Here is a 15549-nt window from a genome sequence, read left to right as displayed (position 1 = left end):
TGAGATTTCACCAATCAATTATGTGGGATCTGGGTTCGTCCCCTATTCTTCCTTCTCCACTGACAACACATATTGAAATAAGTTTAACCTTTTTTGAAAAGTTCCTGCCTTCGGGGCTGGGTATTTAAGCTCTTAAAAGTAGACATGAATTGTGAACAGACCTCCCAAAACCTTCAGAATTCTCCACTGCCATCTTGAGTTTACCTAAGGTACCAAAAAGCCAAGGTAAGAAAAACTGCAAAAACAGTATATTTCTGTATTGTTGCAGAAAGTTACAGTTTGACTCATAGTTTCTCTCAGTCATGTTCTTGTGAACTAAACCTTCATTCACTAGGAAAGAGCTATAAGCTGCTCAATCTCCTTTTGGAAACAGCAAAAATGTATCTGGAATCAAGCTCCAGAAACGCTTGTATATTACATAACCTACCTTACTTTTTTATTACAACTTTTTAGCTGAGAAACTCCAGCTGTATGACTGATGCAACTGGGAAAGGAAGTGTATTGTTCAGGGGCAAATTTGAAATGGAAGAGATATTATGAAGCACACAGAGCAACACTTTGCACAGGCATGGGGCAATGTACTCTGCTATCAACAGACTATCATTCCTCATTAAGTCCCCATCTCAATATTACGATGTTAGCCTTAGAAGCCTGAGGTAACATTAGGCCCGAAGTTACATGCAGAGCTGCATAGACACATAAGGAAAACAATACAGATGTGCCTACAGATTAATCTAGCATCATAAGTGCATAATTAGCACTTACAAATAACAAATTCACAAAAAACACCACTACTTTGGAACAGCCTAAGCATGAAATATTGAAAAAATAATATGAGAGTTGAGTATTCAGTTCTAGTTTATGTCAGGAAATGACCTCAGTTTTGGTTTCAAGTACCCTTTTAAAGAAACAAACTTTTACAAGACATCCCACATACAGTCAACTGTTACTCAATTCCCAGTTATAGAATATGCCTACATTTAAAAACCAACCACCCAAAAACCTTCCAACTATTTCACACACTTCTTTGGTTAAGGGGCAAATTTGAGGAAATATTTTCATTAAGTAATTTGTAGTAGTAATTTGTAGCCTTGACTACGTTTGTAAAACAGAATCTTCTCATACAATGCTTTTTGTTGAACATTACTTATGTTGAAATATGGAAGGTAGGAAGTGTAAAACAGACAAAGCAAGACACCAGCTATCTTAGTTTCTCTCTTTCCCCAGTTCACCTGCACAGTCATTTTTAAGGACTTCTAGCAGTACTTCTCAGTGCACTATTTCTGTCAATACTGTCTGTGTTATTAAAAACTTTGATGTAAATATGTTTCTATTTTGGTAATAATCCTTTAACTTAATGTTAACTATGGTATTTGACATTTAGGAGCATTAATCTTTCCGAAAGACAAATTTTCCCCAGCGTTTTTAATTGTAGGTCTGTTTACAAAATGTATCTCAGCATGAAAAGTAACACCTCCCTTGGGGGTGATGCCAATAATGTTTTCATAGGGACTTCAGCCTTCTGATTTAAGAGAATAAGCATTAATATATACTTAGGCACATCAATGCGGAGTTCTATTTGCAAGATACCTTCAGTATTTAGTTTTTGTGAAAGCTCAGTTTGTATTACTATATTTTGTTTTTAGTTCACAGAAAAAATGATTTCTCCCTTCAAAAAGAAGAAACTGAACTGTATGTCAATATGCTTTTATTGAAGATTTTCTCATTTCTCTATAAATGGGGAAGGGGGGAGAAAGGAAATGCATCTTTCTAAGTTTCCTAAACACTAGCATTCCTTTCACATGGATTTAAACATCCTTTATAGAAATCCAAATCAATACTACATACTAACAGTAAATACAATATAATTTTGTAAAATTAAGGCCAATATAGCTTTATTATAGGCCACTGGTACACATTTTAAACAGCCATTTTAATCTGAAAAGGGGCAATCTTATTTGCGTAAAGCATGCCTCATTGTAAAAGGAGGGGTTCACAAAGAACCATTACATCTCAATGACACAGTGGAACTAAAATATTTCTCTTTAGAGATAAATCCAGATCACACAAACACACAGAATAAAAAGGTCTTGCAAGATATACTACTTGAGACACTGTAAACGTTCAGAAATCGATTTTTCCTGAAAAAAGGAGCCCAACATATCTTACTGGGTTTAAATACCACATGCAGCTAAAATATACTAATGGAATATTGTTACCATTGCAATTAAAGAAAACCATCTCTAAATGTAACACATCAGACAAATCAGTCTTCTCTAAAAGAAAAGTGTGACTCCCATGTAAAACAAAACCCATGACCTTATTGCTGAAGAATAATTTTAAAATGAAAGAACTACATCCTCTGTTTGCCTGTTTGGTGGACCATATTTTTGTAAACATAAAAGGATACACGGGGGATTCAACCACCACAACATTATTGTGTAATATATTAACAGAAAAGTGGAAATTATGATAGTCGAACCAATCTTTTTAAAATAAGCTTTCAGCCCTTGAAATTAATAATAGTACAGCAAACATACAATATAGTGACAGTACAACAATTCACAAACAATCTGAAAAACAACTGGATTCACTTTCCAGCTTTAGCAGCACTATTCATGTTCTACATGCTTATTTCAAAAAAGGCCCATGAGTAAGGGAATGCTTTATTGGGGGGGGGGGGGAAATCAGTGAATTAAAGCTGTTTTACAATCCTGCAGTATATCAGTTTAAGATGGCTCAAAAGCATATCTCAGTGGGAAAAAAACAGTGAAAATGAAAATACAACAGTGCTCGTAAGCCACAAAAGCTAGTAAAACTAATCACAAAATTCACAATTAATGCAGGTTAAATGAATCCCATATTAATTTGTTAAACTTACCATTGCCAAACGTGGACTGCCTCGATAACAGCCTTTAAGGTTAAGTACAAATAGTGCTAAACTGGCTACATTTTTACAGATTTCTGGAATTATAGTGAATTACAGTACAGTTTTTTCCTATTTTGAGGAATACACTGAAGGTGAAACAGTAACTTGAGTGTTGTGTTTCAATGCAGCCACTGCTGCTTCCTTGTAGGCCCAGGCCTCAATAACTTGACCTACAACTTTATACTTGAAAGACCCTAAAAATCACTAAAATGCTATATGGCTAGTTTCAGCTAGAAGCCACAGTCCTTTTGATCAGCAGGAGAAAAAATTAAGCCTACTTTAAGGTATGTTATCTGTCGCCTTGCCTGATCAGCTTTCAACCAATTTTACACCCGTAACTTCAATAAAACATGTCATTATTTTTGTCAATATGGCAATCTTTTTCCCACCTGGATTTCCCATCTCCACCCACGGATATATTTCAGTTCCAACATTTACCGTTTAAAACAAACAATTTTATTATTAGCTCCCATTTTATTGACACATTTTCTATCACCAGGTATGTCCTGCAGTCAAGAGAACCCCCGTTACATTAACCAAAACAGCAAAAAAACAAAAAAACAAAACAAAATGTAAATGTAACCATTAATCGTTCTCCCCCAACGATAAGCCTCGATGTCTTATCGATCCCACTGCAAATTATTCAAGTCAGCCATCCATTACAACCTTTTTTTTGTTTTGCTTGTCTTCACTTGCACAATAGTAGATTTAAAAAAAAATATTGGAGGGAGAAAATACGAACAGTAGTCAGGACAAACACTGAAGTTAAAAATGAAGTTATTAAGAACAAAGCACGGTTAATCACACCATGCAAGTCATTTACCCCAGCAGCGGGAGAGAGAGAGAGAGAGAGAGAGAGAGGGAGAGACAGTAACAAAGGAAAACGCTAATAGACCTGGTGCTGGAAGCAGCTTCTCAAAGACGAAAAGGGCATTTTTTTTTATTTCTCATCCACACAACATTTTTTTCCCACGCACCCCGAGTAACATTTAGTGCAATAAACAACAACAACAACAGAGGACATCGTAACTTACAAGCAGATGGAAATCTGTAGCATTTAAAGGAGACAAGTTGGGACACGAGAGAACCCTGTCGGACCCCCTCCCCCCCTCAAGGCCCTCATAACGCAGACCCAGCAGGGGCCCCTCGAGGCCGCCTCACCCGCCGGGGCCAACGGTCCCTGGGGGGGGGGCATTTCTGCCTCACTCGGTTCCTACTCCGGCTACATTGAAACAGAGCCACTTCCAGCGCCACCACCGCCACAGGCCTCCCTCCCCTCCCCTCCCCCCTCCGCGCGCGCCGTATCCCTCCGCCTAGGCCTGCCAGCCCTTCGTAGAGAAAGCGCCTTTCAGCCGAGCTGCCCGCCCACCAACCCACCCACTTACCCCGCCCGCCGCTGCTGCGCCGACATCTTCTTTGCTCGGCTTCTCAGTCCATCACTAGCCGCCTTCTTCTTTTTCCCACCCCCCCTTCTTCTTCTTTCTTCCCAGCCCAGTTTGACTGGGAGGATCTCGGGGGGGGGGGAGGGGAGCGCCTTGCGGTGGGCGTTGGACAGGAGGGGGGTGTGCGCGCCCGGAGGAAGGGAGGGGGCCGGGACTCTTTGTCTCGGCGGAGGGATCGCGCTCGCTGGCGCTGTGTCTGGCGAGGAGGTGGAGGCAGCAGCGGCGGCGGCAGTAGCGGCGGCGGGTTTTGCTGCGCGTTGTTGTTTCCTCCCTCCTGCGCGGGGGCTTGAATGGTGGAGCCCAGGCTCTCGCCGCCGAGCGAACGGTGACAGCTGCCGGGCGAGCCGCCGACGGGGGAGCTCGGCCTCCACCAAGCCGGGCTCCTCCGCTCACCATGTCCGGGGACGGCGGCAGGCACACGGCGGAGCTGCGAGCGGGTAAGTGCGAGCCCGGTGGGCCGCCGCCTCTTCCCCGCCGCCTTTCCCCTCACGCTGCGTGTTATCTTTTTTTTGTCGCCCGCAGAGCTCTATTTCCTCATCGCCCGCTTTCTGGAGGACGGACCCTGCCAGCAAGCGGCTCAGGTACACAGCGGCCGGGGCTGGGCCTGCGGGTCGGGGGGCGCCTCTTTCGGGCTCGGCGGCGCCTCGCCCTCGTCTCATCTCTCCCCCCCCCCTCTTATTTTGTTGTTCCTGCAGGTCTTGATCCGAGAAGTGGCCGAGAAGGAGGTAAGTGGTGCAGCGCGTCCTCGCCTCCGTGCGCCTCGCCTGCCTCCGCGCGGTTGCAGCGGCCTCGCCTCCTCCCCCATGGCGGGCGGGCGGGCGGGCTGGGCGTCCGCGCTCCAGGGGAGTCTTCTGGGAAGGGGGGGGGGTTTACCCTTAGTGACGGGGGGGGGCATCTCTCTTTCTTCCCCCTAGCTGCTGCCCAAGCGCACCGACTGGACGGGGAAGGAGCATCCCAGGAGCTACGAGAGCCTAGTAAGAGAAAGCGGCCGGTCGGCGTGGTTGCGATGTGCTGTGCTGGAGAAAGTTTGCGAGCAGCCCTTTAAAAAATTGAATTTCCCGCAATTTTTTTTTAACATCCAAAAAACCTGTTTTCAAACTCCTGGGTTTTTTTTTTTGTTTGTTTGTTTTTTTGCTACTGGGCGCGTGAGGTGCGTTCAGTGGGGCGATAAGGTGTTTTCTCGGAAGTTGCCTATCTGGGGGTCTTTGGAGTTAGGGTAAATAATAATAATCCGACTAATGCGAGAGCCCCAGAGTCACTGTGCTAGAAATAAAGGTACGTCATGGATGTTGTGCAGGGAGAGCAGAAGGCTGGGAGGGGAGGAGCGAGCAGAGAAAGCTTGCAAGAGCCAGCCAGGCCTGTTAGGAGATGGGGGCGCTCTGCTCCACGCAGCCCTGCTTCGCGCGCGCGCGCACACACACACACACAAAAGGACTCAGCAGCTATTGAGCAACTGTAAGCAATCTAAATGCTCAAATCTGCAAGTCTCTTACATTTTTTTTTTAATTGGGACAGACATAAATAAAAGCTGTGTATTAGTTTGCTGCAGTAACTGTTGTGCCCCTCTTTGACTTACACTGCCTGTGTTCTTGAGCGTAACTTTCAGAGGAGAATGCTAACTTAAATTGATGCCTGTCTGACCCTAGTAACTTCATGGACCAGTTTGCTGTTTTGTCACACAAATGCCCTGCATTCATATATCACATTAACAATAGAATGTTTTGCCTTTGTCTCGAATATGGTTTTGCTTGTCAGTTTTGTAAGATGCAGTGTTTTTTAAATTTATTTACTTGCACCCCAAAACTGTTTTTGCGTTTCTCACATTTCTGATATTTGAAGCTCAGTATTTTCATTAATTAAAATCTGAGATGCACTTGGCAACTACAGCCCTAAAGGTGTTACTTTTATAGTGTTGTATAGAAATGAGAATGTCTCGCTCTAAAAGTAATCTGAGCTGGTGAATTACTGATCCAGCTGTACTTTCTGACAGGAAGGAGAAAAGTTCAGGGACTCCTGTAGAGGACATCCACCTCTAAACTTAGTGGTTATGCTGTGTTTTGGAGAGGCAGGGTATGAATGTCTAATCACAATGTATGGATGGAGCAGAACTACTTACCTTTAAGTAGTGGCTGATAACAAGTCAGGAAGGCCAGAGCAGTGATTCATACATAGACACAGCAAACAGCCTCCTCTGTAAGCAGGGCTTTAAGGCTCATAGAAGCGTTAATGTATTTTCATGGCTAATTAGTTGTTTTCTCACGGCATGTAGTTTGGGAATTCCTGGTCTAAATACTTGTGTACAACAGTTGTTCAGATCAGTAAGGTGGAACTGGTTAATGAAGGGTAAAGGGCCTATGTTCTTTCTTTTTTGCTTATAGATACCAGTAAAAGATTTCAGTCTTTAGATCCATTCATACGTTAAAGTATTTTAGCTTAACTGCTCGTATGCTGTATACTGTTAGTACATTGTGCAGATAATATCCAAGAGGGGTAGGTCTGTGTGCTAATGTTGTCTCTGCTGTTCTTGCTTGACTGAGTCATAAAGCCTTAAAACAGTAGGAACATTAGGATCTAATTTTATATACAATTGTAGCTTACAGAGAAAAAGAAGACATCCCCTCTCCCCAACTGGGAATATTCACCCAAGTTACACCTTTTTGTATAATGTTAGTGCTACAGTAGACAGATCATGACTTGAGATGACAGGTTCACGTGATGACTTCATTTTCTCATTGGAAGAATTGAAGTCAGCAGTAGCGGGAATATAGACTCCTGTTCAGTAATGACTGACTACTGCTTTAAATACTTTACAAGATTTCACTGATGGAGAACACTGGGGAATGTACTTCCTGTTGATAAAGTTGCATATGAATATCACAGAATAATGCAAGTGCTCCTCAGTCTTTGCTAATGGTGTTTATGTGTATTTGGATGTGTGTAGATTGCTATTGATTAGAGAAAAAATCCACTGTTATAGGAATCAGGCCCTCAACCGAAGACCTACCAGATTGAACAGGGTTCACTAGCCATGTTAGGTGACCTACATGGGGCTGATAAACTTCCTGATTTTGATACCTGCCGGATATGCAAAAACTGGGGCTGTTAGGTACTTGGTGGGCCAGGTACATATTAAATGAGCTACACTTACTAGCACAGTTTGCAAACCAGATTATCTTCTGAAAATGTTGAACATCCATGCATAAAAATTAAGAATACTTGTATGGTCAACATATTTAATTAGTATGACTTGCATTAAAATCATTGAAATTAGTCACTATTCCATTGTAAGCAAGTTGAATATTCAATTTCATTAATTTAGGTTGATTTAACTTGGCAAGCTTGAATAGTACTGCTGACTTCAGTCTGTTCACAAAGTTAATTGAACAGCCGTGGTGTGCAGACCAATTTATCTTATGTGATAGGTGATGGTCTGGAGCATTAAAAATGTGGAATCAGTTGTTTGTAAGCACTGATGACAGCACTGATGACAGCCACTGTTTGAACTACTGAAAACTTGCTCTTAGAGCAGCCCATCCCGGTCTTTCTGTATAAAACTACTACTTCATTATGCATCTTGAATAGGAGGAGTGCAAGCTTGTAGCAGTACCCTACTAACAAACTAAAAGAACATGAGATGCAGATCTGTGACATACCTACTACAGAGTTCATAACTCCCCAACTCCTCCACCAGTCATTTTGCGTTGAAATGATAACTGGATAGGGAAACCATAGAAAAGCTCGGGAAGTCTTGCAGTTTGCACCCCTTTAAATCCATCGAAGACCATGGGCTTAAAAGGGCATAACTCTCTTTAGGATTGCACTGTTGGTGCCACACCTGTGTTGTCTTTAAGAACCAATACATTCTCAGTCATGGGAACAAGGATCAGCAACACTTTTGTAACGAGTCATAAAACTATAGGATGGAGTGTTGCAATGAGAACTGGCTAAGAAGCTGAATTCTGTTATTGGTGGATGGTGTCAGTTCTTTCTCCTGTGTCATCTCTCAGTTGATATTTTAATACAATTTACATTTGAACCTTTCCATTAAAATTTCTTTCTATAATATGTTAGTTCAGGGGAGTGGAAATATGTGTGGAAGAAGAGTCAGTACATACTCTCTTCAAAAAATAAATAGGTTAAAGCGGGTTGTTGCCTCGAAGGCAATCTATGTAAGTGGTTGGTATTTCATTGGTGTTGGATGATTTAGGATTTGCCTTGTTCCTGATAGATAAAATAGTATTCTTATTTTAACTGGGAAATATAAGAGTTACTAAAGATGGGGGTTGAACCTTGCAAATCTTGCACAACCATTGCTAGCCTTCTCCTCCCCCCCTCCCCCAATTATTACCAGCCTGGCTGCTTGCAGAATAGCAATTATTCTTTTCTGTCACATCAACAACCTGAAAGCAGAACACAGCTAGCTCTTAGATGCAGGGAAGTTTCCCTGCCTACTTTCTTGAAGGTGATTCTTGTTTATTGCAGGAAATCTGGCAATGGCTATTTGTAGTACTAAATGGCTATTTGTAGAAAGCGGGATTAGAATTCTCTTTCTCAGTCATTGCAGTTCTTTTACCCATTGAACCAGTCCACAGTGGCAGTTATCAAATATATTGACTGCAATATCTCTTTAATCTCCAAGAGACTGGGACTGTCCTTCCTTTTGGGGCTAATGAATGGGTTCATAACCCTGACCCATGTCACTTAGCCTGTAGGATCAGAGAGACATAAAGCTTAAGTCCATATCTTCATAGTTAAAGAACAGGGACAAGTTCTTTAAGGCTGTAGAGCAGTATTTGAAAAAAAAACTTTAATTATACTGCCATCTTCCCAATGGGGGATCCAAAGCAGCTTACATCATTCTTCTGTCCTCCAATTTTATCATAGCCACCATATGAGGTAAGTTAGGCTGAGAATGATACTGGCCTAAGGTCACCTAATGAGCTTTCATGGCAGATCTTAGTCCTACACTCTAACCACCATGCTGGCTTTTAGTGGCTCTCACAGGGTAAGATGAGCTAGACATTAGTGCAGTATAGCTGTTTATGTGATTAAGCCCTTGTCTGCTTGATTCTTTTAGTCAATGCTCTATAATTTCCCATGCCTGTTAGTTAATAGCATGTAAATGTCAGATCCTTTGGAATTTGCCTCTGTTATGGCAAAGTGGACAGCTGTTGTGGATTCCTACCTGCTGAATGTAGAGCATTACCATGTGGTTTATTGGATGCATGATAAAAGTAGTGGAATGTGCCTTTAATTCCTTCTTGGGCCTTCTGGTTGATGATCTGTTGATTTCCTCTGCAGTGAGTCTTTGGAAGGTTTTGCATTATAGATGTTTTCTGTAGGACTTCCTGCAATTACAGGTTTCAGTCCATGCATACCCCTGCTCTTCCTTTCTTTTCCATTGTGTTATTGCTTTCTCAAGTGGCTTGCCGTTTCAGCAGTCAACTAGTGATACAGTTGTGGTAGAGGGTGTGGTGAGCCTATTTAATCTGTTCATTGGAGTTTTCTTCTTGTGGTTCTTGTCTTAGAGCCCGTTTTAAGTCAGTTATTCTGATTATTCTTCTGATGTTCTCCTGCAAGGGATGGTTCTTTAGAGGTATTTGGTTGATAGTTCCTGTGGGTGAGTACAGAATTCTGCCTCATGGCTCATTGTGTTCTCCTCCTTCCCATTGTGCACAGTGGGAGCTTTTGGGGGGTTTGTGTTTTGTCTTTGTGGACACAGTTTAGCCATTTTTGGTTACACACAGTGATTCCTAGTTGTACTCTGATGTTATGGCATGGTGTAGGTTCTTCACATGCCTTTCAGCATAGAGTGTAGTGTTATTGAGTTAATTGTTGCAGAGTTTAGGATCTTAATAGGCACAAAGTGGGGGAACATAACACTGTCAGTTAATCATTTTCTATCATTTGTTTTTCACCTAATGGGGTTTCTCCTGGTGGTTTCGGTGATAAAGTTTCGTTTTTGCTGTGTGTGGTGTAGTAGAATGAGACCATAGTTCTCTGCTCCCATACATGTATTGGTGTATGCATGCCTCATTCTTATGTCAGTGTCACCTTGTGTTGGTTCTAGTGTTTAGATGTGATATTTCCAAGATAGTATGTGATAAAAATAAATTAGCATATATTTTCACAGCACAAGAATTAAGAGATGTGAGTGATTCTCCTGGGGCTGAGATTCAGAACTGATAGATATTATAAAGGTTGTGTAATAATGAATGGGAGTTACTTGCTTGTAACATTATGCATGAGCCTGTGTAAGGCCCACAAGTGGACCCTGCATATATGATGTTCTCGAGGCACTTCAGTTGGGGAGGAGACAGAGGACAGCTTCTTAAGCACATCCTACTTGTGCTGTCCCTTTATTGAAGAGAGGTGATGGATGAATGAATGTTACTTATTTTGTTCATTATCTGTTGTGAAGTTTCACCACACTAAGCGTTGCATATCATGTTAATCCATTGCAGAGTTCTCCAAACTTGGTTTATGTGATTGTGTATAATGTTTGACATTTGATACTACTTATAATTTTTGTTCCCATAATGATGATATGTAATGGGTCTTCTTTTCCTTTAAAATAATTCTGAGACACACCAGTGGAAAATGGGCAAAAGAATACGATCCATTCTGTGACATGAACACCTTTGACTGGAGCAGTGTATTCCTTGGTGAATTCCAATCAGTAATTACAAAGCATCTATTGTTGTAATTCATCTTGAGTCTCAGTGAAAAAGGCAGGCTATAAATGAATACATAAATGAAATTGGGAAGTTCTGTTTGTTCTTTCAAGTAACTGGTTTGCATTGTTAAAGCATCGTCTTGCATATTGGAATTCCTGTTGCTGACTAAAAATGTTTAGAAATGATACTTTTTTTGTTCAGTAAACAGAAAAGATACATTTAGCTGTCTGATAAATTAGTTGTATAGGTACTTGCATTGATTCAGTGATATGAAAATAATTCAAAGTAAGCTTTTAAATGAAGTGTTATCAAAGTAATCTTGTTACATGATAGAGAAAATCTGCATTATGGTGATAGGTGAGAAGTTAATGGTAGTCTTGTGAATAGTTTACCTAATTTTGATAGTGAGATCCAGATTATTCTTTTTACAGGTTTAGATCACATATTTGTGAAATAAATTGCATGGAGTAAATTAATGCCTGATGATGCTTTAAGAAATTGCATTCTTGTTTTATAATATACAGGAGCCCCATGGCGCAGAGTGGTAAGCTGCAGTACTGCAGTCAAAAGCTCTGCTCACGACCTGATTTTGATCCCAACAGAAGTTGGTTTCAGGTAGCCGCTCAAGGTTGGCTCAGCTTTCCATCCTTCCAAGGTCGGTAAAATGAGGACCCAGATTGCTGGGGGTAAAAGGAAGATGACTGGGGAAGGCACTGGCAAACCACCCTGTAAACAAAGTCTGCCTAGGAAACGTTGGGGTGTGACGTCACCTCATGAATCAGGAATGACCTGGTGCTTGCACAGGGGACCTTTACCTTTTTTATAATATACAGTGGTCAGGGAGAACAAGAGACTATCTTAGATTTCAACCGATTTTCTTTGGGTGTAGGAACCAGCTTAAAAATACAGGAGTCATTTTCTAATTGTTGCTACCACCAAACCTAATCCTAACCTTTTTATAGTTCCTTGAAATTTCATTAGTTATGACAAAAGTGTTGTAGTATATAACAAACATGGGGGTGAGCCCTTCTTTTGTTGCTTTCAGCCAGCGGATCAGGACTCCTGTACTATGGTTATATGAATATACTGGTCTATTATCAGTAGTGACTTTATGGAATAGTATCATTAACAATATTAATATCTTTTCTTTGATGTTTTAAGGCCCTTCTACATTAACACTTTACATTTGTTCTACACTAACACTTTACATTCATTATTGTATTTTCATAAATTTCTATGTATGGATAGAATTTGTACCTAGTTTGGTATTAAAATAATTGGACTTTTAGTAATTGTCCAATAATGATGATACAAAATTGAGGAAGAAGGGGTATATGCTCATTAACGTAACAAGTGTAACTACATATTGTCTCTTTCAGAAGAATGCTGGCTTAGGACCAAAGTACACTGTAGAATCTCCTTGTGGTTTTACTTAAAAGCAGCTATAGGGAGCTATGAATCATGTTGTTGCAGTGTGAGTGATGGGGGTTAAGAATATTTATTTATTTATATCTTTCCTGGATAAGCATATCTTAGTCATGCAGGGTAAAATACTGATACAAAAAACATATCAGAGGTATGTTTATATACTGAAAAACGTATCTAAGGTAATAAAATATACTGAAAAACGTATCTAAGGTAATAAAAAGCTGGAGCACCATCCCTTTAAGGAAAGGTTAAAGAGATTAGAGGAAAGTGTCAACTAAAAAAGTAACGTATTTGGGGTGAGAAGAATGCAAACTTTTAGATTGGGTGGAGAGAACATATTCCAAGGAACTTCTTCCTCTCAGAAGTGAGGCTGGTAAAAACAAAAGGCTGCAATTTATTTATTATTTGGTTTTATGCCCTGCCCTCGCTCCCTGACCAAGAGTGGGCTCAGGGCGGCTCACATCATAATAATAGTATAATAATTATAGATACAATAAAACCTCATAAAATCACAAAGTAATAGAAAAGCAATAATTTTTCAGTTGATGGTGTCAGTAGTCACTAATTTCCCCCGCTATATGATAGGCAAAGCTTTTCAAATTTTTAATCAACCTGCTATATTCCACATTTCATTTTTTAAATTTATTTTGTTTGACGGCTTTAGTCATTCATTGTTGTACTTCTGTGATTTTTGTAAATGTTGTGGTCTGCCTTGAGAGTCAAAATAGGTGTGAGAGAGATTAAATAGAAGAATTTGAAGTCAATACTTTTGACCACTGTTGGACACGGAATACCAAGCAGTGGCATGATTTGGGAAAGTGATTATGTTTGTACAGTTCATTTGAAAGGAAGAAGAAGATTGGAGATTCCAGCACGAGTTTAAAAACTTTCATAGTTGTAGTAATTGGAATGGGCAGCTTTGTTAGGCTTGGCAACCAACCAATCCTTGATGGTTAGGGGAATTCAAGAGTTCCATTATGTGCTGTAGACCTTGTGTGCTAGTGTAATACTTGGAGCTTCAAAATTCCCAAAGCTAGCTAAGTCTGTAAGTAAGAGTTGAAAATGCCACATATTACAGAACCGCTTGACTGCTCAAAAGGCAGGATACATTTCTGTCCTTTAGATGCTTTTTGTATGTTTACACAGAAGAAGAGATAACTTGGAATTGTGGCTGATATAGTTAAGGTCTATTAATGCTTCTTATAAGGTATGGTGTTTTATTTGCAAAACGCATTGGGTGAAAAAAGTCTTGACCGTACCAATTTTTCCAGTGGAAAGATTGGGAAATTTGGGGGAGAACTTAAAAACAACGAACAAAAAACTCCTGCAAAACATTTTCTGTTTTTGACTGAGAAAAACCTGTTCTTACAAAGCAATTTGCTTATACCAAATACACAGTAAACATATACAATATTGTAAGGATTTTTTTAAACTAAATAATTTTGGCAACAATATGCTAAAATGTGTTTAATGATAATACATTATTAGTGTTCAGTATTTGTAACCTGAGGTTTAGCTTAATATCCAAACAATAGCATGTTGTACATTATTGAGCTTTTCTGTGAAAATTATGTATTTATGTAGATCCTTGTCTCAGCTTCTGATCGCCTGCAGAGATGAGATGGGTGTCAGACAGGGGCAGGGCTTTTTCAGTGGTGGCATTTCTTGTGGGGAATATCCCATCCCTTGAGGCTCAGTTGGTACCTACCCTACTCTTTTAAGTGCCAGGACAAAATATTATTTTTTTATCCAGGCTGTTAACTAAGGGGATTGAACTTTTAAAACCGTTTTACAGGCTGCTTCTATCTTGAAGGCTGCTTATAACAATTATTTTAGACTGCTACAAATGTTTCATTTTGCATATTTAGTAACTTGTTAATTTAAATTCTTTTTGTGAAGGGTTTATGATTTAACATGTTTTACTTTGTGCCCAAGTTACTAGAGAAGTGGCATATACATTTGCTAAATGAAAAAAAAAGTATTGTCAAAAAATTTAAAAGTTTAAAGGACAAACCAGCCAGAGCTACAACTTGAATCACTGCTTAAAAGTAAAATAATTTAATGCTCTCATAAATTTAGGTAAGATTGAGGACAGTGAGCAATGAAGAATGAATTTAATTCTTTAAGATTAAATAATTGTTTCTATTTTATTAACATAACATAGGGCACTTTCACACAGCCCAAATAATGCACTTTCAATCCACTTTCAATCCACTTTGAAGGTGGATTTTACTGTGAACTGGCAAAATCCACTTGCAAACGATCATTAAGGTCCACTGAAAGTGGATTGAAAGTGCATTATTTGGGCTGTGTGAAAGTGCCCATATTCTCTGATTAGTCAAGGAATTCTTTAACAGGCAGTATTCTAATAAGATTGGAAATTACTGCTGGCTAGAATGAGATGACAGAAAATAAGAAACTAGCAGTTGGTTACCAGACTCACAATTTGTAGACTCATGTAGTATTTGACTAGTTAAATAGGTGGTCAGTTACAGGTAAGTAGATGATCAGTTGACAGCCTTACCAGGCTTAGAGTGGTTTTCTGAGGAACGTATTGATTACCTCTAGAACACTGATCCCCTCACTTGGGGGCCCTGATCCCCCCACTTGCAGGTACTTGTAGCGCCTGCTAGTGTTTATCATGGTGCCTATTTTCTTCCCCAAAGAACTAATCCTGGCTTTCTTCATGCATGAGAACAGGAGGGGCTTCAGAAGAGCCATCTCCTTTGTGTCTGCTGGGAGCACCCATTCAGAAACAGCTGTCTCAGTCATAGAAGAAGGCTTGCCTTGGAATTTTCCAGTGCTTAGTGGTTTGGCTTCTGCCCATGTGTCATCCATTTTGTGATTGCACTTGCTGAGTGTTCTTGAAATTCCAAAGGTGCCCACAGGCACAACAAGGTTGGAGACTCCTGCTTTATAAGATAATAGCAGAGTTGAATCCCCTTCTCATTTTTATAACTGGTTACTGTTTTGATAACTAGTTAATTGACATGGGGGTTAAATGTACAAGACGTCTAGTCTTGAGACATGTAGAAGAACATAAATATGCACGCTGCACAGAGGTATGAGTTTT

General features: G+C 40.2%; 2 protein-coding genes across 6 annotated transcripts in view; both read left to right on the top strand.

The window, feature by feature from the left end:
* HMGN3 (high mobility group nucleosomal binding domain 3) overlaps nucleotides 1-15549 on the top strand; it is a 150594-nt gene that overhangs the window by 43409 nt on the left and 91636 nt on the right. For 3 of the 4 annotated variants that reach the window (XM_056856877.1, XM_056856876.1, XM_056856874.1), the window contains one exon: nucleotides 12462-12471. The exons of the other annotated variant lie outside the window; for it this stretch is intronic. The gene's annotated coding sequence lies outside the window, so the exon portion shown is untranslated. Of the gene's footprint in view, nucleotides 1-12461; nucleotides 12472-15549 lie in introns of those variants that run through there. 4 annotated transcript variants of the gene reach the window in all.
* PHIP (pleckstrin homology domain interacting protein) overlaps nucleotides 4720-15549 on the top strand; it is a 97404-nt gene continuing 86574 nt past the window's right edge. For both annotated transcript variants that reach the window (XM_056856872.1, XM_056856871.1), the window contains exons 1-4: nucleotides 4720-4808; nucleotides 4894-4952; nucleotides 5067-5096; nucleotides 5286-5345. In XM_056856872.1, coding sequence (XP_056712850.1) covers nucleotides 4766-4808; nucleotides 4894-4952; nucleotides 5067-5096; nucleotides 5286-5345 — 192 coding nt within the window. In that variant the 5' untranslated portion in view covers nucleotides 4720-4765. The remainder of the gene's footprint in view (nucleotides 4809-4893; nucleotides 4953-5066; nucleotides 5097-5285; nucleotides 5346-15549) is intronic.

This window comes from Euleptes europaea, chromosome 10 (assembly GCF_029931775.1).
Source record: "Euleptes europaea isolate rEulEur1 chromosome 10, rEulEur1.hap1, whole genome shotgun sequence".
Classification (NCBI taxonomy): Eukaryota; Metazoa; Chordata; class Lepidosauria; order Squamata; family Sphaerodactylidae; genus Euleptes; species Euleptes europaea.
This window is presented reverse-complemented; position numbering and strand designations above follow the sequence as displayed.